Raw genomic sequence first — 27,945 nt, 5'->3', positions numbered from 1 at the left:
ATCTATATGTTATAAATGGAAAAATATCTACAAAAACGCTTGTATGTATACAGAAAAAGTTACTTATATTTTTATAAAATTGGAATCGGATTATCTATCAGTAAATTATTATTTAGTGCATCGGGATTATCATCGTTAGCACTACCTCCACTAGTTTGTTTATCTCTTGGCGCAGGGGTAATAGAAATCTTAGATAAGAGGTTAAAAATATCAGAAAGAATTGAAGAATATAAGTTGGTTTATAAATTTTATCGACAGTTATTGCATTTATATAAGGCTGATAAAATAAACGAAAAAGAAATAAATTTACGTGAAGAGGAATTTATCAGTAATTTTAATTATTTTCCCAGAGAGAAATACCTAGAAAAAGTCCGCTTAAACGGAAATTAAATTCGTCTGCGACGTATGAAGTGTTTCACATACCTTAGTAAATAATTAAATAAGATATTTCAATTGTTTAATTTGATATTTACTCTAATAAATGAAATATAGTCCGGGACATTTCTATATGAGTTACGTCATAGCGCATACGTTGACGCGAGACTATATAGAGCACAAAAACTAGATAAGAGCTCAAATTTAGGGAACTTGGTTGTTTGATGTGTTTGACAGGTGACAAATGTAAACAATAATAAAAATTTAAATATTTCTTTATTGTACTAAAGTACAGCAAAACGTATCAACTAGAACACTTAAAAACAAATGGAGAAACTTTCAAATGCTTTGAAGTACCGTTGGTGGATTACTGTTGAGGTTATGTTTGACCTTGGTATGACTGTCAGGTTTAAAGTTGAAATTTGCATTAAAAAGGCCATAAAAGCCTCGAAGTGCCTTTTAGGGTAGTCATCGTCATGTTACAATTGCATGCCCCCTCTCTGCCACATCAGTAAAATATGCCACAAAAGTTTTAAAAAACGACTTTAAACAACAAAGAGGCCCTATTTTCATTAACAATGAGACATATCTCGCTGCATGTGGCACGACATAGGCCTCATAGATCAATCTCATTGTGAATGGTTTTCGCTGAGATCACTTTGAGAGGGCTCCACTGAGACTGACGTTGGCGGAAGGCTGAAACCTGCCTCGCGACAAGTCTTTGCACCAACATTCGAAAACGCTGTCAATGGCTTAAAATGATAAACTGTGTCAGTTTTTTTGTGTCTTTTGGGATTAGTCTTTGAGTCCTGTCGCGCCGCATGTAGCGAAGCAGATCTCATTGTGAATGGGTTCTTTAAGAAACAGTTTCAATGTACACCACAAGACATACACTGAGACGGCCTCATGCCTCATATCATGGCTTGTAATTGACAGCGTTTTATAGAATGATTTGGAATCATAGTGCAGAGATTGTTGCGAGGCAGGCAGGCAAGGTCTCAAGCCTACTGCAGAAGTCGCTCTTAGTGAGTCCATGTCTTAGAGATGCAAGACCAATTTAGACCATTTACAGTGAGCTTGGTGCCCGAGACCTATGTCATGCAGGAAGCCAAACTTCATCGTGAATGGACCCTTTTCAATGGGGCTGTGCTTTTTGAATAAATTTGAAATGGCCTTTTTGAAAAAAGCAGTTGTCTCTCTTTTATTCATCTATTCAACACATTTGTATTCGATGCACTTACACCAATTTCATTATCAGTGTCTTGATTATCAGACAAGGGCAAAGGGGAATTGGGGGCAACCCAGAAATAAAAACACTTTAATTTCCTTTATTAGTAGGCTATATTTTTTATACTACTCTCAGATAGAGACGTACAAAAATGTACACAAGAGTAAATGTTGGTTTTTCGCAATATTTCACACTATTCTTCCACACGTCCACAGTAAAATCAGAAAGCGCTTCTTGTTATACAGCCCTTATTATATTTTTCGACGATGGCTGAGACTGTGACGTATTTGTTAAACGTAAGTTTTCAAATACCCCATGCCAGTGCAAAGGAGTTAAATTAACTTTACACCCATTCTGCTTGAAACAAGAGTGGCTACCAGGAAATAACAACGAAAAAAGTGGACCCAAAAGGCTTCAGCTGCAAATTATAAACACTATCTGTATTTTTTAAATAAATTTTTTAATAATTAATAAAAAACATGACAAAAGTAAGCTTTTCGATTTCGTTTAGTTTGAATTTTATATGAAAATAGAAAAGTTAACCCTCTACACCAGAAAAGACAAAAACATAAAGAAAGTATCTGTAAAGCTCGTGAACTTACTTTGAAGTAAACAGTGGGCTCCATCTATAACTCATAATTACTTGAACCGCAATTCCCATCATCAAAATGTGTAAAACTGCGATAAGTGAGGTTATGCAGTGATGCACTTTGTTTTCCAGTTTTTCACACAAAATATATCACAAATTGCACAAATCGTACAACCCGCGATAGTCAGTACTGTCAGTACTTCACAGCAGCTTTCTCCATCACAATCACTGACTGCAATTCTGTATTGTGCCATTCCGTCTCATCATATAATTTGAGTAGTTGTTATATGACAAGTAATGTTTCTACCTTCAAAAATACTTGCGTAAATATGTTATTATCCCGTTAGTACACACTTTTAAAGCAGCCACTGGTTATATAGATTAAAATTATAACATTTCCTTTGTTATTGTGTTATTGCTTACATCAGTCAGCTGTTTACTGTCATTTTCTAATGCTACCAATTTAAAAAATGTCCCTGTTATTAAAGCTCAAGGACCATAGAATGAGAGAGAGAACAATTTTTTGTTCACATAGACGCTGAATACACTTATAAATGTCAGAAAATTCAAATTTTTTATGTCCAAATAGAAATGTCCCGGACTGTATATTATTCTTTTCTTATTTTTCACTACTGTAAAAAGTTCAGATGATGTCTGGCACGGCCAGCCCAGAACAGAAGGCGATGTTAATATTAATAATTATTTAGAAATATTTGGGTATTTAGAGAGTAATGGACCATTAATAGCTGAAACCAGTGAGGCATTAATAAAGTTTCAAGAATTCTATAATTTACCTGCTGATGGAACTTTAAATCAAGAAACACTTGCTTTGATTAATACTCCTAGATGTGGTGTTCAGGGTTGGGAAATTACGTGTAATTAATATTAATTACATTTTATACATTACGTGTAGTTTTTGACGTAATTAATTGTAGTTAATCGTAGATATAGAATAACCTCTTTTTAACAATTCTAACCTCAAATTTTGCGGTACGTTACGCCGGCTCTTACGTCTTCCAAAATGCCGGGAAGAAATTTTCACAGTTTTTGGACGATTGGAAAGTTTGATATATTAAAACTGAATGGAAAAGTTGCAGCACGTTGTCTTGTGTGTGATAAAATATTAAAAAATACTTCGAAACAACGACTGATGTCGCATAGGTATGTATGCGTTTGTATTACATTAAATAAATAAAGAACTAGTACTGAATTATTGTTTATTGCAATGCAGAAATGTCTGCAAGGAAGAAAATACATCCAAAGAAGTGGCCGAAGTGGGTGAAGAGGATGAAATCATATTGGTAGAAATAGAAAGTAAGGCTGACGATAACGATGAAGAAGAGTCAAATGAAGTTTCAGTGGAAGATTCACCAAGTTGTAGCAATGAACAATTTAATGATCGTGTAAGTGCGGCATCAACATTAACATTACCTACATCAGATTTAAACTATGATGAAAACATTTGCAATACTGAGAGTTCAAATTTGACTTCAATATCAATAGCAGCTTCACCTTCACCCCGAATGCTATCCCCAATTCCATCAACTTCAAAAGAAAGCATACACAAAATAATTAACAAGTCAATATCTAAAAAAAGCAACAGCAAGCCAAAGGATACAATTAAAAATTTTTTAGACCATGTTAGCAACAATCAGAAAATCGAGATTAACAAAGCACTTGGCAAATTTATTGTAGGTTGTAACATTCCATTTCATGTAGTAGACTCAATTCATTTCAAAGACTTTTTGAGAGTGCTTAGACCTGCATATCAGCCTCCCTGCCGCAAGACAGTGTCAGGGACCATTCTAAATTCATTATATGATGAAATAAATGAAGACGATCAAAACTCAATAGGTAAATTCTCTGTTATGATGATCGATGGGTGGAAAAATTCAGCAAATAACACAAAACAAGTGGTAACAATTTTGAAGTCAACAAGAAGCGATAAGTGTATTTTTCTGGAAGCATATGATGTAACAACAACACCAGAGACGGGAGAAAAGCTAAGTGAATTGTGTAATCTATCTGTTGAACTAGCGAAGACAAAGTTTAAGACTGAAATTTATGCTGTCGTTAGCGATAATGCAGCAAACATGTTGAAAATGGGAAAATTGACGAGTGATTTAATGCATACTACTTGCAATAGTCACACAGGAAATCTTCTTGCCAAAGACTTAATTTCCAAAGAATTATGTTCCAAAGTAATCACTATCTTAAAAGAATTTAAACATCCTAATCTCGAAAAGGAGCTGCAAAGTCAGGGAGGATCAAAGATAAAATTAGCTGTCGATACTCGGTGGTGTACCTATAGAGACTCATTTTCTTGCTTGATCAAAAATTTAAAATTTATGAAAAAACTTGCGGCAGAAGAAACTATAAAACTTAAACAAGAAATAATTCAGTTACTATTTGACGATGAGTTCATCGATGAAGTTAAAACAACAATTGAAGTATCTAACCCGGTTTGCAAATTAATTAATGAGTGTCAGTCTAGCAGCTGCACTATTGCCGATGCTTGTGAGAAATGGACTCATTTACAACTGCCTGCGGAGTTTGAAGATGTTTTGAAAAGAAGAAGAGACATGGCGCTAAATATTTACTCTTTAACATCAAATTTTCTTCATCCTCTTTATAGAGGAAGGTCTTTGAATCAAACCCAGGTTGATATGGTCCATGACTATTTGGTAGCTACTTTAAGTGCAGAAGGTTTAATGAGTTTTCACCAATTTTGTTCTTCGGAAGATATTTTTGAAACCTTAGAACGTAAAAACATTTGTTGCCCAAAAGTTTTTTGGGGATTGGCCGAGAGAAAGCACCCAGAGTTGGCTAGTGTAGCTTTAAAACTTATCAATATACCAGCCAGCTCAGCTTCCTTGGAGCGTGTGTTTAGTAATTGGGCATTTATTCACAATGATTTGAGAAATCGTTTGGATGCTGATCATTCGAGAAAAATAATGCATTGTTATTACTCCCTGAAGATGCGGGAAAGTAACGAAGTCAGTTAAAAAAGAAACATTGGTTGTGTTTTTTTCCTCGAGATTAATTCTTTTATTTTGTTTTTTGAGAATAGACTTTATTTTGTTTTTTTGAGAATAGACTTTATTTATTTTTTTTTTGAGAATAGATTTTATTTTTTGTTTATTACTAATCTGTTTTGCCAAATAAAGAAAATAATAGAAAATTGTCTTGTTTTACTGTTTACTGACTACAATTTCTGATGGTAAAAGAACTTACTTAATTAATAATGATATGTATTTAGTAATAGAACATTTTTGATTCATTTTTCTCTTCTTGAGAACAAATAAATGCTACCAAATTTTGACGTAAAAAATAGTGTAATTTTTCGGTAATTTATTTGGATTGATGACGTAGAAAATGTGCAAAAACTACGCGTCGTTATACTGTAGAACGACGTTTCAATATCTACGTCACAACCCTGGTGGTGTTAGAGATAATCCAACTGCTTATAGAGTTCACACTAACAAATGGTCTAAAACAAATCTTAAATGGTATTTTTCGTTGGCAACAAACGAAATGAAAGAATTAGCACAAAAAGCATTTGATCGATGGGAATCGGTTTCAAAATTAAAATTTGAGTTTAATATTAATAAACCATATATACTTATTTCATTTGCTAATATGCCGTTTCAACATGATCATAATTCCCGGTGTCAAAAAGGAGTATGTTCTAACAGTTTCGATGGGAAAGGTAATATTTTAGCACATGGATTCTTTCCAAATAATGATGAATGTCTAGGAATTCATTTTGATAAATCAGAAAACTGGTATTTTGGAGAACTAGGTAATACCCCTGACGGACAAACAAATTTTTATACGGTATTATTGCATGAGATTGGACATACTTTAGGTATTGAACATTCTGCCAATGATAAAGCAATTATGTATGCTTATTATAAAGGAGATGGTGATAAATTAACGCAAGATGATATTTGGGCAATTCAATATTTATACGGAATACCTGAACGGTCAAAATATGAATCAATACCAACTACAACTACCACAACTAAAAAACCTATTACTTTGACTCCTAGAAAGACTGATTCATTACCTGATTTATGCAGCTTAAGTGAAACTATTAACACATTTTTAATAGCAAATCATAAATTATATATTTTCTACAAGAAATATGTCTGGATTGTTAATTTAAAAGACATGAGCTATGATAATAAACCAAAATTAATTACAGATTATTTAACTTTTTTACGAGATAATTTTCAAGAAATATCACATATTTATCAGAGACCAGATGGAACTATTTTGTTAACAACAAACAATTTATATTATATTATTGATTTTCCTAATTTCGTTGTTCAAAACGGTTATAATGGAAGATCTATCACAAGTTCGGGTGTTCCTAGTGGAAAGAAAATTAATGCAATATTTAATACTTATTCTGGTCAAACTTATATATTTTATGACAACACAATGTTTATAGAATTTGATGAATGTCTGTTTAGACCTAAGAAACATGGTATGATAGTTGAATTGTTTTCTAGTATTCCTTCTAATGTTGACAAAGCTTTTAGATATATTAATGGAAAAATTTATTTCTTTAAAGACAATAATTACTACGAGTATCATGAATTTTTGCAAACGACAAAATCGTATAAATTTGATTTATCTATTTTTGGAATTAAATGTAGTATTATAGATAACATTATGATTTTACTAAATAAGCTTAAATAATTTTTTAATAGAAATGGATAACAAAATAACTTTAATTTTAAAAGAGAACGGTAAACCTTATCTTTGTTGTCAAGTAAATGGCAAAGAAACTAAAATTGATCTAACAGAAAACGAAGAACTTGAACTACATCTAAAAATTAATGATATTATACTCACAAAATTACCTCCAGAAGTAGCACATAAACATATGTATGAATTCTTAAAATTTGTTTAAAGTAGTTGTTGACCGATATGGTCAACACCTCATTTTGTTTTCACAATTTTTTCTGCTTTTCTATTTCGTTCTATTTGTTCTATTTGTTCTGCTTGCTCTATTTCGTTAAGCAGTTATGTGATTCTGTTTTCTGCTGAAGTCTATCTTGTTCTGGGTCAGTTTTTGGTTTTTCCTGATGTGATGTGATAATTGTTGCTGTACTTTTCTACTTTTTCTGGTGTAGTCAGTTACTTCCTTGTACGCTTTTTATAATTACTCCATATAACAATTGTTTCTAACGTGTGGGTGGATCACGAGTGTGAAGATAAGGATCAAATTTTAAAATTAATTTTCGGAATGAAGAATATCAAAAACAGACAAAACGTAATAATTTCGTGACGAGACAAGTGTTTTTTTCGTAAATTTACATCTGAAGGTGCTTAAAAATAAAAAATGTAAAAATTACTTGACAACATTTTGACAAACTCTTTTTGTTGACGTTTCTACAAAATTGTATGAAATAAATTAAGACATACGAAAATTTTTCATGGCTCACTGCAAATGATTTTTTATTGGATCGCATGATGCTTAAATGCAATATAATTTGCATTTGATTATTATTCAATAGAGGAGTCTGTTCAGTTGTTCAGTCTCATAAAATTGCTGATATACATACCTGCAACTGACAATACAGTCTTGTAGTGTATTTCACCTAATCCATGATTTCGCCAATATATTGTCAATGCAGTGTGCATGCGGCATGCGCAATGGCTCTTGTGGTCTCGTCGTAATCGTAGTCCTCTGCGCGTCCTCTGTCGCATGGGGGTGTCGCTTGTATAGAGAAAGAGGAAACATGATTTAAATTTCGCGCTATGTGCTCACCCTGGACTGTCAACAATGGCAACCCATATAAGGCATAAAGCACAATTAGCATGCGCAGTTTTGTAAAACGGTTGACATTGACGGTTTATTTAAAATAATGTTTTTGTGTGTCATGTGTGGTCGTGAGCATGTTGTCGTTTAGGTTGGTTCTTGTGTGAAAATCGCGTTTGCCTCATCACGGAACGCAATTATTCAAGAATGGAAAGAAGTCAGCGTGTATATGCCTTCAAATTCCCCCTGTACCTTCGTAAAGTGCACCTTGAATGTTATGTGAGACTGGAAGTGTTTTATAAAACGGAAAAGTAAAGTGCTAGTTTTGTGGACTGTTAAAATTAAGTTGTGCATGAGAAAATTACACAATATGTTTTACTTTAGAATGTATTTTGCACTACTATAATTAATAAAACCGTTTTTTTTTAAATAGTGTAAATTTGTTAGTCTCGTGTTTAGTGATAATAATTTTACAGGTTGTATATACAAACTTTGGGTATATTTATTCAATTTTTGTATAAAACCAGTAATGCAAACTAATAAGAGTACATACATAAAATACGCAATGTTCAAATTGCGCGCGGTTTTTCAATTTCCAATATGGTGGATTTAGTTTCTCACCCGACCGCACGTAGCGCTATCAGCATTAATTTGTTTCCTCAAAATAACACGGCGCTGTCACTTCTTAACCATAGAATAAGAGAGAGGAAGAAGCGAATCTCTCTGTCTACCCCTCGTTTTTTCGCGAAAGCGCCACCTAACCCTGAGAGAACGAACTAATTCGATAATAGCGGGAAATTCAAACAAGACATTTTATTTATTTTCCAGATTTAAAGAATTATAAATGTTAAATGTTTTTGTACTCATGCGCTGTTACGAGACATTTTAATAAAAAAGCATCTGTAACAGTTGCAATAGCACAAAAACATTTAACATCGCTTAATAAAATGAAACAAAGTCTTTCCAATAAAAATTTATTAAAAAAATAATAACGTGCTGGAATGTATAGGCAAAATTAATTTAACTCGAATTGTTCTTCATAAACATACTCAGATGTAATATATGTAAATACGTTGTCTAAATATACACAATGATCCAGAGAAACTGAGTATGTTGGCATCAGATTAAATTATTGAATTGCTACCTGAAAGTGTACACTATTGGGATCCTTTAAAATTTAAATTCAGATTGCTAACAGACACAGTATTTCGGGATCAGTCTGTATAAATACATCAGTTTTGTTGGTTTGATTACTTGTCTACAGACTGTTCAGAAAAGCAAAAAAATATCAAAATTTTGCTTGTAACCTTTGACAATAGTCCAATTTTTAAGTCCCTTAAGGCTAAATTTAAACAACTATTTTTCGAAATTTATTCACGGTTATAAGGTTTACGGACGTTTGTAAAAGCGGCCCTAACACGTACTATAACAGTTTGATGTCAAAGTTCTTGATAACTTTTGAAATTTTTTAAAAGTAATCTCGATTGCATCATAGTTATTAGTAAATTACTCAAACACAAGGGAATTACAAGTGTGCTAAAATTATTTTAAATAAAAGCCACATATCTAATATACATAACTATAACTGGAAGTTAACTGATTAAAACTACCATGTAATCATTTAAATTTATAATAATAGTAGGCTTTAATATTGATTAACTTGTATGATACTTGTAGAATACGTTTTTTCGCTTAGTTTCTAAATTAAGCAATCACAAAAAGGACAAACCTTGTTTTTTTAACAGGCATACGCGTTATAACATTGTGTAAAACAACATAAAAGATTAAGACATAGAGGGACATGGCGAATTTGAAAACCTTGAACCATAGGAAGTCCTAAACTCCCTGCTTTCACAAAATACTAGCTTCGCAACTACAATAAATTTATTTATTATTATGATATACCTATTAATTACTGCACATTTTATTTAACTCGTCTTCATGGGATTTTCAATTACATCCCAAGAACCGTTATCATCTCCAAGGACGGTCTTCATCTCCTAATCCTTCTTGGTGTAATATGATTATATTAATATCTAGAAATCGCAATTAATTGTTGTATAGACACTTTTCAATAACGTTTACCTTAATTTGCCTTAAGTTGATTCATCCTTCATTAAAACACTGTCATTCACACTATACACTAGATTCAAATAAAAGATTCATATAAAAGTAGAGATGTTTGATCACAAAAACATCCAAACAATCACGTTAAATCGTTTTCTGAAGTCTTTAAAACACATTAAAACAAAATGTCGCCAAAAACTGCAACGACAGCAAAATAATCGGTTGTTGATAAATCAAAGAATTAAAAAGAGAAGTGTGCGCACGTCGATTATTTTTAAGTGAACCTTCTTTACTTTTAGTAAAATGTGTGACAGTTTCCTTTAAATTTACAGATTTCTTTGCAACTGACGCGACCTCTAAGCTGGAGCACACGAACTATTTTAGCCGTTTCTCCCCTTTGCCCCACCTCTCCCAGTGAACACATAATTTGTATACACTTTCAGGGGCCTGCTTCTTAACCTTTATATTCTTTGCTCTGTCGTAGGCAGGTAGTCAGTTATCCACGTGGTCGTGGCCGTTTTGGAGCCGCACAGGCGAAAGAAGATTTTTATGAAGCAATTACTGTCATTAGGTAAAATCCTTATCAACAGTTACTAATTTTTACAAGTGGCTATAAAGAGAAATATACATAAACTTTGTATGTAAATGAATTTATGAAATTTTTTATGTATAATTTTTTATCTGCGTACTTGTTTTTTTTCAGCTCCGATTCTGGAAATTCTGAGTAATAATAAATTTATTTTGTTACTTACTTGATATAATAAATTAATGTGTAAATTATAATATATTTTTTTAATACTGTCACGTAGTGACTGGGGGTTTGCTCAGAGGTAGGGCGTCTTAATAAAAATACCGAGAGGTCTAATCAACAAGTTTACTTACAGACTAGTTAACAAGTAAAAATAAATGTCAATACAGCATGCCTACCTTTTTGGGGCTAGGTCTTTCAGGACGAAGTCCCAGCTCTTGGCGGCCCACACGCGAATCCCCGATAATTAATATTAGTTTAATAGCGAGCCAGCAAAGTGCTGACTCGTCTTAACAGCGACACACATTTTCGTAACAATACACTGTTGAAAACCAAATTTGTTTGGATATATACAGGTGTCCCAAAATTCGCGGAACACCTGAGTGGTAGGTTAATAACTGATGCCCTGAAGTGGGCCAATAGAAAAATAGGGCAAAATCTTTGAAAAATGTTAATTTTAAAATATACCTTTAAAAATGGGGGTGTTTTCACGATTTTTTTTTTTTGCTTTTCTGCTTACCCTTGAAAATCGGGATATTATAACGATTTTCTTTGCTTTTCTGTTCACCCGTGAAAATCGGGGTGTTTTTATGATTATTTGATGTTTTTTTAACTACCTGGAAAATCGGTGGTGTTTTAACGTTTTTTTTTTTGCTTTTTTGTTTACCCTTGAAAAGCAGGGTGTTTTGCTTGAAATTATTGAGTGTTCTGAAGGGGCTGTCTTCGTACCTTCAAATTTTAGACTTTTTGATCTACCTTTTAGAATTTTGATCTACCTTGAAAATCGAGGTGTTTTACCTTAAAAAGTGCTGTGTCCTCAAGGGGCTCACTTAGTAGTAAACATCATTGGCGGGTCACATTTTAGGTTACATACATTTTACGTGCATTTTACTTTTATATTGTATTGTTTTATTGTATATTGTTATTAATCAATAACATGATAAAATGAATTTTTGTCAACTTGTTAACTTGATATATGTACGTTCTGAACGCACTCCAGCGTCAGTGTCCAGATTGCGATTGCGCATTGCATCACTGTCAAAAAATGGGCAGATGGCTAAATGTCATTGGTCATTCGGGTTATGCATTTCATCAGGGCTATGAAAGTAAAGCGACGTTATTGGTCGATTAAAAATAAAGCTTTCCAGCCCACCGCAGGGGAGCGCATTAGTAGTAATTAGTAGGCAGCACAAATCACACTGGAGTGCGTTCATAAACTAAAGTATCTTGTGTTGTTGTGACGTCAGAGTAAGGCAATTTTCACCTAGAGTGAATGCAGAGCTTTCTGAAGTTTATGAACGGTTGAAGTAGACTGCAACATGACAGTTGACACTCTTGTAATTGTTTGACATAAAAATATAACCTGTCGTTTAAAGTAGGTAAGTGACAAATAATATCAGCTCTTTGGTCCGTTTATGGCATAGGTACATTTAAGCCCACCAATTCAACAAACGAACCGTAACAATGAATGACATAATTACTATCCCTGTTGTATTATCATCGGAAATGTTATTTGGCATTCCGGTTACATATTCTTCTGATGAGGACAGCGATGTAACTGATGAAGAAAATATTGTTACGATGATGCTTATAAAAAGTAGGAAAATTAAGAAACCTCAACGTATTGAGAATTATATTGAAGCAACAATTTCTGGTTATACCAAGCAAGAATTTCAGCAACATTTTCGAGTAACCATTGAGGCTTATGAACAACTCTTACAAACAGTTGGCCCCTATTTAATGCGACAAGCTGCTACTGGACGAAGTACTGTTCAAGTCGAAAAACAATTGTTGTCAGTTATATGGATACTCGTAACACCCGATTCATACAGGTTAGCTAAAATATTATAACTCCACGTTATAATATTGTTGATTTTAGATCAGTTGGAGAAAGATTTGGACTAGCAAAGTCATCTCTTTCACAGTGTTTCAAACGAGTAGTAAAAATTCTAAATGCCGTAGCACCAACTATTATAAAATGGCCAGAAGGGATGCAATTACAAAATGTTGAGAGAAGATTTCATGCATTTGCCAGAATGCCACACTGCATTGGGGCCATTGATGGTACATACGTGGAAATCAAAGCTCCTAAAGAGGATCCTCAATCCTATATTACACGAAAATGCAACTATGCTTTTACGCTGCAAGCTATCGCAGTACCTTCATTGAAATTTACAGATGCATTCATTGGTTATCCAGGATCTGTAAGTGATAGCAGAATATTTAAAAACAGTGATTTTTATAATGCTGTCAATGCCAACATGGGTCATTACTTTGCCGAAGAACATTATTTAATTGGAGATAAAGCATACCCTAATTTACCATGGTGTATTGCACCATACATAAATAGGGGTAACCTGAATGCAGCACAGGTATACTTCAACACTGTACATGCACAGACGCGCCAAGTAATCGAACGATCGTTTGCTCTTCTATTTGGAAGATTTAGGCGACTCAAGTTTTTAGACATGAATGATACTAAATTAATTCCTGCAACTGTGATAGCTGCATGCGTATTACACAATGTCTGTCTAGACTTTCATGATCTCCATATTGATGACTATATTAACAATGGAATTGATTATGTAGTAAATAATAATGATGGTGACGATGGCATTGGTGAAAACGTGGCAATAGAAGGACGGAGACGACGTGATGCTTTATGTCGTCAAATATTTCTTAATCGACATTAATTGTACGCTTTTCTTGTAAGTTTTTGTTAATTGGTATATTTAAGTTACTTATAGGGTTATACCTACCTCTATTGTAAAGTTATCGTAAACTTCATCTTTAACGTGTTCCAAATTGCTGGTATTTTTTTGTACTTCTTAAAAATATATGTTATTTAAGAAAATCTTTTTTTTAGTGAATAACAAAATTATATTTAGTATTTAGACATATTCATATAAAATACAAAAACAAAACAAAAACTCTTATTTTAATAGTCAGTCACAAATCGCAAGTAATAAACGAAAAAAACAAACATGAACTGAAAAGCATTATTTCTCTTCTTTTGGTGCAGTTATTGCTTTAATAAGAGCATCCATTTTATCGGAAAATACATTCAACGATTGTCTACGTAAGGCTAATAGTTCTTCATGACGTTGTGTGCGTCTACTTTCTCGGGATTCCACATTCTTATTCATTGTATCTATAATTGTTTGCATCGGTGTTTTTTTACCTTTAATACTGCCGCTAATTCTACTTTTAACTTTTAATTGTTTGGGGGGCGTTGCCTCTTCAGGCAAATCTTGCTCCTCCACATCGGTGGGTACTAAAAAGCAGTAGTTAACAATTTAAATACAACTTTTACTGTAGTAACAAAATAAACACGCATTGTGTAGCCGTTATTATTTTAGCAGCAGTCAGCAGTAACTTACTGGTATCCCCTCGCGATGAGGAAGCGATCGCAATTGGTGATATAGAATGCTTTTTTCCCAAAAAATCATCCATGCTCTCGAAATATTCAAAATCCATTCGATCTTCCCCACTTCCTCTATTGCCCATATTATCTTTTTTTGTAGCATATCTACTTTTTAAATAGCGCCACTTGTCGTTGCATTGTACCGAAGTGTACATAAAACCCATTTCTTTCATTTTCGATGCAAGTTTTTTCCAAACCACTTCGTTTTTCTGGGTTGTTGAACGAAATTCCGGGTCCAACTCTTTCCGAAATGCAATTAGGTTGATAATTGCATTATGGCACCATTTGATTCTTTTATCAGCCGTTCTTTTATCTGAATTTGAAGTCGAAGCAGACCCAGCATCATTATTTTCCACAATGACAAGGCAGCCATCTGCGACAATAAGTACACAATTAGGTAGTACACTACCAACAAGACATTAAGCTGACTTACCTGCCTGCTGCTGAAACACCAAATAGCCTTCATCGGTTTTCAAAGGTTCACCGTTTTCAGTGAACACCTGTTTTAACTTTTCCTCACAGCTACTCATAGTTTTAATTTTATAATCTAATGTTTGGAATAGTTTGAACACTTTTATATTAGAATAAGTGACCGCAAAATAACAGTCATAGCCCATGAAAAAAGTTCTTGTATGCAAATTCAATTCAGAGCAGGTAGTGCAAAAACCGCAAAAACATCAACAAGGTGTCAAATGGTTGACAGCGTCAAACCAAATACGAATGCGCATGTCCGGTGAAAAACGCCGGACTTTTGAGCACGGCGATTCACGAACACTCCGGGTATATCACGCGACAATTTATGAACAGTCGCACAATTTGTGCACGTTCATTTGGACGGCTTTATGAACGACTATAGACCTAGAGTAGACTCAGAGTATCTTTATGAACGCACTCCTGCTGTATTCTTTGCCCGGCATTTTGGTGTCGTAGCCTGTAATACCGACAGCACGTTTTTCAAATAATTTCAAACAAAAGTCAATTTAAACCGTTTAATTCTGTGACCGTTTAATAACAACGAGCATAGAAACAACGAGTTTTTATCATCGTTTCGTTGGTTTGTTATTCTGTAGTTTTAATCGTCAAAGGTAAGCCAATGTAAGAAATTAACGTTTTACAAAATTCGACTGGATTGTAGAAAATGGAACAAGGACCTAGCGTCTGTGCTATGACCTCGGGGCATGTTTGTTCGGTACCAGGGTGTACCAACAAGCATGCACCCATGTTCAGGTTTCCCAACCCTAAGAGAGGGTTGGACATCTGTTTGAGATGGAGGCAGGCCGTCAATAATCCAATGTGGCCTGAATTGTCGGACTGTCATCTCAACAGAATTGCGTAATACATATTTTTGATTTGCTTTATATCTTGGAATTTTAATATATTTTTTACAGGCGTGTTTGTTATAAACATTTTATAGATGACGATTTCCTGTCCGGGACCAGACGTTTAACCCGTTTTGCTGTTCCTTCCCTCAACTTACCAACAGGTGGAAGACAATTACTTCAATTAAAATTGTTTATTACTTATTTTTATCAGGTCGTCGGGACAGTACACCAAGTCCAAGACCGTTGGAGTTGGGGCAGTCATCTCCATCCGAGGTGTCACTTCAACCCAAGTTTGTTACTCCCACAAAAGAGTTTCCTTTTTGGCTAGGAGCAGTAGGAGTGACACCCAGGAAGAGAGAGACACCTATGAAAGGAGATGTACCTGCAAAACGTGAGATTTTCGTTGAAGAAAAATAAAATTTTATTATCGGCACGCTGAATCAATTCACGTAGGGGCTGCGCTCCTCGTGATTTAACATTTTCGATCCGCTTTTCGATAAAATAAAATTTTATTATGTTCTATATAATAAAATAATATAATATAATAAAATAATAATTCTATATAACCATTTTTAATATTTTTTTATTTGACAGGGGTTAAAATGTCATTATATCTGGAACCGGACCAAAATATTGTAGCAGTGGGTGAAGCATGGGAAGGTGTTCGTTTTTTGATGGGTGACGGAGGTATTAAGAGTAAAATTTGAAAAGTAGTAAGCATGCAGTCAGTAGCACTTCTCAGTATTATTATAATGTTCTTAGTGCACTCTATAAGTCGTAAAGGTGATGTTTTATCTTTATTTACAAGGGTCGGTATACAGAAAGCGAAATTAAGATTCAATTCCGAATTAATCTAATTCGACGTTAAGTCACCAATTAAAATGCATTGACAAATATTAAGTTAATCTCGAATTAAAATGTGATTGCAATTAAAATATTCTGTAAACCGGTCCTTAGTTGTAGGCTGTGGTTTGTTATTCTTTTTTCTATTATTATCTGCTTCTGGATCGTAATTTTGTGCTAGTGAATGTTTTGAAATAAAAACCAGGTTTGAGGAAAAAACCAGGTTTTTTAAGAAATGGTGTTTATGTTAAATCTTCTCTTTATGCAAAACTATTTAGATATTTAGTACCTACTGCTTCTAGATTTGTACAGCGTTTCATGAATATTGTAAGTATAATGTTGTGTTTTACTGATTTTTTTTATTTTATGAAAGAATACCTTTTAATTTTTTTTTGGGCAGGGCAGCATTGTGCCGGCATTAAGTTTTTTTGTTTTGTGAACTACTTAATTAATTGCTTGTAGACACATCAGAGCAACCAAATGCTCAATTAGAAGTGTCTCCTCCCTGTCTTGAACGGCGAATTCTTTCTCCTGCTGGTCCTGCTACAAGTAAAAAGGGAAATCGTCATCGTAAGTTTATACCAGCTGTTGGTTATTATTTGTGTAAAATGTTTTTTTAGCAGTATTATCGAGACTGGGGATAAGCAAGAAACCCCACACATTTGGTGAAGACGAAAGAAGATTATATAAATTTGCCCAACAGTTGAACGCGAGAGTGAAAAGGCTGGAAAAATCGAAGAATAACTTGAAAGCAGCAATGGTTTTGGCTAAGGATGAGCATGTGCGCCATTTAATTGAAGATCTTACTCCGGTACAACAAAGATTTTTTGAAAGTCAGTTGAGAAATTATAAGTATAAACCACAGGGAAGAAGTTTTACGTTTGAGGAAAAGGCTGATGCCGTTGCCATTTACAAGAGCAGTCCTCGAACGTATAGACTTCTTTCTAAGATGTTTATACTGCCGTCAGAACGCACACTGAAGGCAACTCTTGCACAAGTTTCTATTCGACCGGGTATTTCAATCATTTGTTCAGTGTTCTCAGTCGGAAAATAGGCCGAAATAAGAGGGATCGTATTTGTACTCTCATCTTTGATGAGATACAAATACAACCTCACTTGGACTATTTACCGCATGAGGACAGAGTCATAGGATTTGAGGATGACGGTACGAAAAGGTCTGGAGCGGTTGCTGACCATGTTGCTGTCTTTATGTTGCGAGGTGTTTTCAAACGGTGGAAGCAACCTGTAGCTTTTGCCTTTTGTAAATCCGCAATGAAAGCCAGTAGCATTGTTAGTTTCTACAAACAAATTGTTGCTGAAGCTACTGCTGTGGGGTTTAACATTATCGCCTCCGTCTGTGATATGGGTAGCAATAACGTTAAGGCAATTAACGATCTATTAGACTATTCTAAAAGATTGCAAACTTCAGAAGATGATGTGGTGCCAGACAATGTGATTCGGATTCCACTTCGTGATAATCAATATCATGATGTGATTCCATTGTTTGACCCACCTCATCTTCTGAAGGCATTCCGGAATGGTCTTTTAGAACGTGATTGCCAGTTTTCTACCCATGGAGCAGGGGGGCAACAGCAACGGGTTGTTGCAAAGTGGGATCATATTAAACGGGTGGTTGACATTGATAGGGAAAAGAACAGGGTTTTCCGCCTGTTGCCAAAGATTTCGGCTAAACATGTAGACAAATTCAAAATTCCAAAAATGAAAGTTTCAATAGCGGCACAGGTAATGAGTCAGCGAGTAGCGGCAGTGATGAATGAGTTTGCCAGTCCAGAAAGCGGGAGGTTACCACCGGATGCTCAGTACACCGCAAAACTTTTGTTGAAGATGGACCAGATCTTTGACAGTGTCAACGGTGGCTTTGGAGGAAAGTCTGAAAAAAAAAGACTGCGAAGAATGGTAACCTCAAACAGTTCTCATTACAGGATGTGGTTAGAAGGGAAACAAATGTTTAGCAATATGGAATTCCTCCCAAAAAACGCTGAGGATCGCCCACGTCCAAAGTGTTTGATGGGATGGCAGCGAACTCTTGAAGGGTTTTGTTTGATTAAAAATTCTTTGCAAAAGCTTGGTTTCACGCACTTTCCAGCAAGGGCGTTTAATCAAAATCCGCTGGAGAACTTTTTTGGTCAAATAAGACAGTATAGAGTTCGTTATACGAATCCCACTTGCAAGGCATTTGTTCCTTTTTATAAGTCCTTGTTAATAAGAAATTTTTCATCTTATCATTCTCGTGACTCTAATTGTGAAGGAGACAATGACGGCCTGCTGGTCACAATTAGAGACTTTCTTTCTGAGCCTCCAGAGCCAGTTGATCGCGATGGTAGTGGGGATCAGTGGCATCCACCACCACCAGTACATGATGATAGTGATGATCTTGACAGGTATGCTGTGGGTTATATTGGTGGATTTCTTATTCATAAACTCTCTTTGGAGGAATATGAATGTGACATCTGCCAACGTAATCTACAACATACTGGCGATCCAGATCACCGTCACCACCGGCTGGTGGAAATGCTAGAATATGATAGTGAAGAGCACAGAAGGCTGAAGTATATAAATGTGAATGTAATTCTGGTGTTACTTCACATTTATAGTCAGCTAAAGGTACTTGTACCGTCAGTGCTCTATCACAATCAAATTGTAGCAAGGATAGTCAGCCACCTAAGACAGTCTTTGGATTTTGATTTCGATTGTTGTTCACATTCTGAAGCAATTAAAACTCAACTTTTTGAGAAATTTGTAAAATTTCATATTTTCACATATCTCAAAAAGTTGAGTTTGATTGTTTTGGGTAAAACGAATGACTCTGAGATCGATAATCAAGATCCATTGCAAAAGGAAATGCATGTGTTATATTCACGTTACAGGAGTCGCAATAGACGGTCTTAATCTCCAAATATCGTGAATAAAATATGTGTAAAGTACTCTTAGGAACCAGTGAAAGTACATCGCTCATTAAATACAACAGCAATAAGGAATTTTTGTAATCCTATAATAAAAATGTAAAAAATGACAACCGAATAAAATTTAACTGCTCAATTTTGTCAATTTAGCTTAGCTTACGGACCCTAAGAACATTTACATTAAAAGAACTCACACAACCATCTTTGGGATGGTATAAAACAACCTTTTGCGTATGCGGCTTAATTTTTTAGACTGGCTTTCAATTTATCTTTGGATGTTAGTAGTAGCCTTTAATTATTGGTCAATGCACAATCCTCATTATTAGCTCAAATATTGCTTGTAAACAAGTTTTTCTTCCACTTTCAGTCTTTTCATACTCCAAAAAACTGTTGGGTTGATTTTGTATAAACTTCTTTCGTTCTTATGGGGAAAATTTCTGATATTTATTGTTATTTATTTATTTATATATTTATTCATTCTTAATTTTTTGTTAAGTTAAGAAGTCATTGTTTTTTTATTTGTTTATTTATTCAGGCATACACTGAATATTATATTCATATGTTATAGAACCGTTCCTATTTATTTTATTTAGGTCCAGTTTCTGGTACCATTAAAATTCAGTTAAATTTTACCTCTGTTAGTTGATAAGGTAATGCTTATGTGATTGGTGTTGCTATGTTTTAATTGCTGTTCAGATTTATTTTTCCGTTAAATATGTTACCAGAAATTGGCTTTAAACAGCTAAGAAAAATGTTAAACATTACTGTAAAATTTGTTTCTCCCTGTTTTTCTTTAACTTAAGCCGTACTAACTTTCAGAGAATCACACGGAAACACAGTTCTAATTTGTGACCTATTTCACTCCAAATAATGTAAGTGTGCTAGTGTTTGTTTTTTGGTTTTGAAACAGCAAGTTTACTACAGACTGATCCAGAAATACTGAGTCTGTTGACAACACATTTGAAAGTATTTGTGCTCGTAATTTGCAACACTGTAACCGAATTCGATTTCTCTTGACAATTATTTGACGTACAACCCTACAAGAATGTTAAATTGTTAACTGGAAGAGTACTCCATTGGTATCCTTAAAAATTTAAGTCCAGTGTTCCCAACAGACTCAGTATTTCTGGATCAGTCTGTATTTACCTGTGTATTTATAGTTATTTTAATTTAGGACTGCTTTTACAATCGTCGGATAACTTTATTCTGGGAATAAATTTTGAAAAATACATTGTAACAATTGCAACTGTAGTAATTATACCACAAATAACTTATCCGGGGTTTATCTGACGATTGTAAAATCCACCCTTAGTCAACAAACATTGTGTTTAATTTGAAACAGTATAGATGTATGTTAAAAAATCACCAATAAATTTTTAAAATATTGCAATTTTTTATTTATGCTGCATTTGCGTTTTCTTTGCACATGTTTGCAATGACAGTTTTTAGTATTTTGTTACTAAAAGCTGTTGTTGCAAACATTTGCAAAGATTACGAAAAATTATATTATTTCATGACTAAGTAGAGGTTGGAGCCATTTAAATTTCCCGCCATTATGCTCGCGACCACCTAATGATGGAGCTGCAATCTCTCAACCGCCACCAACAAGGAAAGATTCAGTTCTATCTATCTCTTATTCTATGGCATTTCATTTGTGATGGACCAGGACGTTGGAAATGGAATAGCGCACAAAGACAATGATCAAAGTAAGTGTCAGTGTAATTTGCTACTGTTATTTACAGTTAATTTACAGTGGAGAATCTATTATTGTGCCCAAGAGACTGCCGAGATTACAATGATACGCTGCAAATGTTCCGTAAGCTGAAACCGCCCAATTGCCTTTTTATAGCCACGAAAATATGGAGTCGCGACACGAGAAAAAAAAATTGCTGTTTATGGTGCGTTTTGTACCAAGCCATCAATCCGGGAACACAATATTTAAGAGGCACCCAAGCATAACAGCTCCGCATGGAATTGAATACAAGAAAACCTATTGGAGGTGAAATTGTCGATTACGAATTTCATCAAGATGTCGCTAGCGGTGAAACAGGCTGGTTATTTATTTGGAAAAACCTGGCCTGTACCCATAGACCAGGGTTAGTCAAGCGGCATAGGAGAAACGGTTTATTAAATCATACTATCAACATGCGGCGCCACGTGCGTTATCCATGCAGATTTCTGTAAATTTCAAGTGGTAGTGTGATTTCAAATTAAATCCACGAATTTATCCAAAAATCCAAAATATTAAGCAACCTTTGGCGCGCAATGTCACACCACATTCAACGGTGTCAAAAAGTTTTTTCAATTTTAAATGTTTTAATTTCCAATTTGAATTATTCTGCTACGTGTTGTGTTCGTGGTTTTCTTTTTTATTCTTATTTGGATTCGTTTGTTGGTGTTATCTACTCCTAAAGTAATCTCAAAAACATTTAAGTTTTGAACTTTTGAAGGCTAAAATTTGGTAAGTCGGGATTTTTTGCCACCAAAAATACTATGTAATACATATCTCCAGCTCTGGTGTGGACCTATTATACACTTAAAAGACAACCTACAACGTTTATTAAACAATTTCTGGCTGGCTGGAACACATGATTCTGGAAACAGTGCAACTCTTTACTTGTGAGAGCTATCTAGAAACAAATCGACTTGGGCACCAAAAATAACTTCGAGAATTTAAACCAAATATCATTTTTTGAGTGGACATCTATGATGGACACCGTTTAAGACTTCTACCTTGCACATAGTATAGTGTCTTTTATTTAATACACGCGTTTATTCATTCATTTGTACAAAAGCCACAAAAACGTATCTTAACTCCCTCCTTTTTCCCGTTAAGTTTCAAGAAAAGTTAGAACTGCTGAATCCACCAAAGTGGAGTCCTTACATTAAAATCAGAAAAACCTCTTACTCATAATAGGTTCATATAAGTAAATTTATTGTACAGTCATCTACGTGAGTCTACTACCAACACGAAAACATACAAGAAATGTTTGCACAAACTATTAAAAACACTACTTTTCTGTGAAAATTGAATTGGGCACATGTCTAAAACTCCAATAGTACCTTATTAGAGTCCGTATTTACTTATTTAGTTCTTTAATTTTTTTCCAAGTTACAAAATAATGTTAAATAACCGTTTTTTGAGGGTGAGGAAGTCGCCAAATTAATATGTGGAAGCCAAACACGATATTTGTTTCTTATAATTGATGTTTTCATAATTTGTGAAATTAATTCATTAATAAATTATTTTCATTCATTGTATTTATTTTTTCTTTATATTTATAATACTAACAAAATTTTGCAATTAAACACATTTAACCGATTTTCAATAAAATCGGCTATGTGTGTTTAAATTGTAAAAAAATTATAATATTAAATTAATTGTATAAATAATAAAATATTTAAATTTGCCGCCAATTTTAGTTCCTCATACTACCAAGATATGGCGCTATTATCGAAATTTTGACGACCAGTGAATTACGTGTTACTTGATTTTCTATAACTACTATATTCTATGCCATAGACCAAATTTTCTTAAAAAAGACAATACTCAAAAAGGGGAGCTTTTCAAAGGCAGCATGGTTAATCACTGCATATATTAATTTATTGTAATTATTGGGGTTTTTAATGGTTTAATTTGAGATGTTTTTTTTTACTTATTTAATGGATTTATTGGGTTTTTGTAATAAAAGTGTGGGATCCTTTAATTAGTATTTATTATGTACTCGCACATAAGTAAATTAGTCTTGATTAATAATTATTGTAACATTTGCTTTAATTAGTTTGTTCCAAATATGCTCTATTGATATAATTAAAGATGCTAATTTTGCTATCTTATTATTTACTTTCCATGTGGTCATATACACCTCGTTTAGGTAGCAATAGTCCACTTTGACATTTGACCGAAGTTGCAAAATGTTATTTTAAGTTTCCGTTTTATCGATCGAGCAGTCAAAGTGTGCGGACCTGTCCAAGCCTTTACCTGTTCAGATTAGCGACAACCCTTTGCGACTTGCACTTGTGCTAGTTGTGCGTTCCACCCTGCGTGAAAAATCGTTTTTCTCAAAACGAACCAAACCATTTTCAAAGTGAGGTCCAGGCCAAAACTCCCTCACAAAACTGTGCCTACAAAGCGCACTTTTGATGCCATCGGGGATCGGACGAAAATCCGAAAACCGAAAAGAGTTCCGCTCATCAGAATTCCGCCTCCGGCGGAATTGACCCCACCGATACCAGCGACGCCCAAGCCAACCACATCGGAACCGGAAATGGTGAACTCCAAAGACCTGTTCCAATCGCCTCCGACGAAGAAGATGGCTAGGACACCACCTCCAAGCCCAGGTAAGTCGAAGATAAGGATCAAAAATAGATTTGATCCATTGCAGGTGCAAGAAATGGAAACCGGAACACCCGGAGCAGCAGAACAGTCCACCGGTCACTCCCAGGCCACCACGGAGAGAAAAAGCCCCCCAGAAAGACCCCCACCGCCGATTGTCATTCACGGCAAAGCGAAAGATCATGCAGCACTTCTTCAGTTCTGCAAGAAACAAGCTGGTGAAAATTTCACCATCAAGTACACCCGGGAGAGGACAATCATCTCCACAAAAACCAGGAAAGAATACAATTCCATCAAGGAGAAGATGGAACAAGACGAACTGGAGTACCACACGTACACCACCAGGGAGGAGAAAACCCACGCGTTCGTGCTCCACGGCCTGGACAAAGGGCCTGAAATCCCTGAACTCGTGGCTGAGATGAAGGAGAAGGGTGTTGATCTCATCAACATGAATGAGATGAAAAACACCCAAAGGCCCCTGTTCCTCGTCATCACCGGGAAGAACGAGACGCTCAACAGCATCTCAAAGAAATGCCAGGCACTAAGCCACATTCGTGTGAGCTTCCACCGGTATGTCAAGAAAACGCGCATCACGCAGTGCCACAGATGCCAAGAATGGGGCCATGCGACAAGCAACTGTCGCGTGAAACCAAAATGCTTGAAATGTGCCGAGGGACATTGGACAAGAGATTGCGAAATCGGCGAAGACGCCACACCAAAATGTGCGAACTGCGGAGGCCCCCACACCGCAAACAATGTCAATTGCCCCGTTTATCAAAAGGGGGTGCAATACATCACTGAGAGAGTTGCACATGAAGACGACAAAGCGGGCCGCAAACCCACCCGCTACATTCCAGCCCCGGCCCCCAAAACCAACGCCTGGACGAGGGCCCCCACGATACAACCGCAGCCTGTGCCCCCCATTGCTGCATCACACTGACCAGCGCTACCCCCATCAACAACAGGAGCCCCCCAAACCCCAAGGGACGATGACAACGGCCAAGACCCTCGCGCACCTCTGGCAGGCGTGCAAAAGGTTAGATCATTTAGTTGACTTATCTAAAATGCTCAAGGCGGTAGCTGATCTCACCACCTTGCTGGAAGGGTGTACAGATCCTACCTCCAAATTCATGACAGTTTTTGAATTCACCAAAAATCTTCACACTTATGGATTTTAAAGCCATTTGTATAATATGGAATGCTAATAGTGTCAAACAAAAAATTGACGAATTAATTGCTTTTTTACATTCTAACAATGTAGAAATTTTGGCCATCAGCAAAACTAAATTAACTCCTAACGATAGATTTTTTATTCAAAATTACAACATAATAAGGCAGGACCGAGTTGATGGTACTAATGCGGCGGGTGGCGTCGCGATTTTAGTCAAAAAAGGTATTTCGTTTTCAAAATTAACGTTACCCAGAACTACAATAGAAGCCGTCGGAATTAAATTAATAAACCAAATTCATTTTATTGCAATTTATAACCGTCCGTGTTACAACATTTCACAACACGATTTAGAAAATCTAAATAACATCGGTAATAAAGTAATTATAGTTGGGGATTTTAATGCGACTCACAATACCTGGGGATGCCATCGAAATAATACAAGCGGAAATTCCATTTACAATTTTAGCATTAGTAACAATATTATCATAAACCACCCGCGGTCACCTACTCACTTTCCCTCCAATAATTCCACCCCGACAGTAATAGACTTAATCCTTACGAAAAATTTCTTATTGGAATACGACCCTCAGTCTCTTTCAGAACTAAATTCCGACCATAATCCGGTAATTTTCGAAATTTCTAATCTCCGTAAAGATAACGACAACCGACAAATAACCTCCTTCAAAAATACCAACTGGCACAACTTTCGTCAAGATTTAGATAATGAAATCCAAATTAATCATAATATTTCAACCACCGAACAATTAGAACGTGAAATTAATCAATTCACAAAATCAGTTCAAAAAATTAGGAAAAAACATTCAACAACGCGAATAGTCACTTCCTTAAGAAAAGACAAAATACCGGATAACATTGTTAATTTAATTAAAACTCGTAATCGCACTAAGAAACGAATGTAAGTCACCGGTAACACAACAATTAAATCCCAAATTACTGCATTAAATAGTCAAATCAAGAATTTAATACGCGAACACAAAAATAACATTTGGCAAACAAAATTAGCCTCACTCAATCCTAATGGTAACTCACTTTGGAAAATGACAAAATTATTGAAACGTAAATCTTATGATATACCGACACTTATCGCGAACGGCACCCCAGCAGAAACGACGGAACAAAAGGCGGAGGCACTGGCGGCACAATACGAATCAGTATATAGAGCAGATCAAAATGAAATCAAAAGGCAAGTTGAAGACTTTATCAACCAAAATCGCGAGAACATAAATTCACATCAATATCTATCACGAATTGTAACAAACCCAACCGAAATTGCAGAAATTATTTAAAAAATCCCCAATAACAAAGCCCTGGGGCTAGACGAAATAGAAAATAAAGTAATTAAAAATTTCTCACGTAAAGCTCTAGTACAATTGACAAATATAGTTAATGCAATGTTCAAATTAAATCATTATCCCCAATCATTTAAAATCGCAAAAATAGTACCCATTTTCAAACCAGGTAAAAACGCGCAATTACCGAGTAGTTACAGACCGATTAGTTTACTTTCTTGTATCTCCAAAATTTTCGAAAAGGTAATTCATTTTAGACTCAGCAAAATTCTTCAGAAAAATAAAACAATTAATAATTGCCAGTTTGGATTTGGACCGAAACACAATACCACACAACAACTTGACAGAATCGTTAATGATATACAGATTAATTACAATAAAGATAAAGCTACCACAATGGCTTTACTTGATATTGAAAAAGCATTTGACCGCGTTTGGATCGACGGTTTAATATACAAAATGATCCATTACAAAATTCCGAAAAGTTTAATCTTATTAATCCATTCATATTTAACAAATCGGGAACTCCTAGTACAATTAAAAAATACCCAATCGACGAGGAAATTAATTGGAGCGGGGGTCCCGCAAGGTTCAGTCTTAGGTCCGACCCTTTTTAATATCTTTACAAACGATATACCAATATTCGCGAAAACAAATACGCCGCTTTACGTAGACGACACCGCAGTATATGCGAGCTCCTTTTCGGCCCAGATAGCGAGCAAGCAAATTCAAATTCATATTAATTTATTGGAGAAATTTTATGACAAGTGGAAAATCAAAATCAACGCGGAAAAAACACAACAAATAATATTTACACGAAAATTCACCGACCACAAAATATTGGGATAAATTACGGGTATACGATAACAAAATTACAGACGAACCGCACGTTAAATATCTCGGGACGATGATGTATGATCTATGGTGTCACAACTCCCATGAATTCCCCATATAAAAATGTCAACTGAACACAATGCTAGCAACATGGCAAGGTCGGGAACTTTTTTGAACATTGTTCAGCAGATGGAGCTGTTCTACAAATTTTTGACTATTTTTCAAATTTACGTCATAATGACACATCATATTAAATTCTGTGGTCTAAGGCTGTTTACGGTGTTTACGACTATCTACGAACCTGTGTCAGGAATTATATTAGTTAATGAATCACAAGTATGGTCTTTAAAGTGGAATTGATTTATTTAGCAGTAAAATGGTTTCACTACAATAATCTCTTGAGTAGAGACATCAGCTATCATAAACATAAATAAATTCATATCGGAGGCCCGAAAACAACTGTGAACGCATTATAAAGTGATTGATGTCTGTACAAACGGTAGTTGCACTTGAGTTTTCGAAAATGTTCGAATACAGCAACGCCAAAAACAACAAGGTAATTATATCGCTTAACACCATAGACAAAATGATTTTGAACTATGTACTATTTGCAGTTGTGTAGAAAAAGCATCAATCCATCGAGTAATCTTTGTAATCAAACCCATTTGGATGTAGGAACCAGCCTTGTTTCAATGATTTTAACTGAGATTCCGCATAACATAAGAAATGAGAGTAATTAATAAAGTTATTAATATTTTTAATCAAAACTACAAATGAGAAGTATAATACACAATTAGCAAAATCAGTCTTTTAATTAATTACAGTTGGGTGTGAGTCTCTTAGGTATGTAAGTGTGTGAACTTGTCTTTGGGAGCCACTTTTTGCAAAAATTTTACATACACAAGTACCACTGAAAACACAAACCATCACAAAATATCAGTTTGATGTGCCCGTCACTCAGTTAAAGACCGGTAATAGTATCACTATCTTCCCTTTTTCAG

General features: G+C 35.0%; 1 protein-coding gene and 3 long non-coding RNA genes across 4 annotated transcripts; 3 read left to right on the top strand and 1 right to left on the bottom strand.

The window, feature by feature from the left end:
• Positions 1–3,057: 3,057 nt before the first annotated feature.
• Positions 3,058–3,686, top strand: LOC135265394 (uncharacterized). Its single transcript, XR_010333041.1, has 2 exons — positions 3,058–3,353; positions 3,424–3,686. It is a non-coding gene; the product is annotated as an uncharacterized LOC135265394 (long non-coding RNA).
• An 8,280-nt stretch (positions 3,687–11,966) lies between these two features.
• On the top strand, positions 11,967–13,626 carry LOC135265397 (uncharacterized). The gene is made up of 3 exons (XM_064354859.1): positions 11,967–12,159; positions 12,216–12,612; positions 12,660–13,626. The coding sequence occupies exons 2-3, from the start codon at positions 12,245–12,247 to the stop codon at positions 13,471–13,473; spliced, it is 1,182 nt and encodes a 393-aa protein (XP_064210929.1). The 5' UTR covers positions 11,967–12,159; positions 12,216–12,244; the 3' UTR covers positions 13,474–13,626.
• Positions 13,627–13,655: 29 nt separating this feature from the next.
• Positions 13,656–15,116, bottom strand: LOC135265398 (uncharacterized). The gene is made up of 3 exons (XR_010333046.1): positions 14,638–15,116; positions 14,161–14,577; positions 13,656–14,054 (listed from the first exon to the last, which is right to left on the bottom strand). It is a non-coding gene; the product is annotated as an uncharacterized LOC135265398 (long non-coding RNA).
• A 5,815-nt stretch (positions 15,117–20,931) lies between these two features.
• LOC135265456 (uncharacterized) lies at positions 20,932–21,387 on the top strand. The gene is made up of 2 exons (XR_010333128.1): positions 20,932–20,999; positions 21,047–21,387. It is a non-coding gene; the product is annotated as an uncharacterized LOC135265456 (long non-coding RNA).
• Positions 21,388–27,945: the final 6,558 nt, after the last annotated feature.

Source organism: Tribolium castaneum, chromosome 2 (assembly GCF_031307605.1).
Source record: "Tribolium castaneum strain GA2 chromosome 2, icTriCast1.1, whole genome shotgun sequence".
NCBI classification, from domain to species: domain Eukaryota; kingdom Metazoa; phylum Arthropoda; class Insecta; order Coleoptera; family Tenebrionidae; genus Tribolium; species Tribolium castaneum.
The sequence above is the reverse complement of the archived record's forward strand: the minus strand, read 5'-3'. Positions and strand labels throughout refer to the sequence as shown.

Bases quoted from the DNA above. Each gene is read 5' to 3' on its own strand.
- LOC135265397 (XM_064354859.1), top strand. From the start codon at position 12,245: ATGAATGACATAATTACTATCCCTGTTGTATTATCATCGGAAATGTTA. The intron at 12,613-12,659 runs GTTAGCTAAAAT...TGTTGATTTTAG, and splicing joins GTAACACCCGATTCATACAG to ATCAGTTGGAGAAAGATTTG.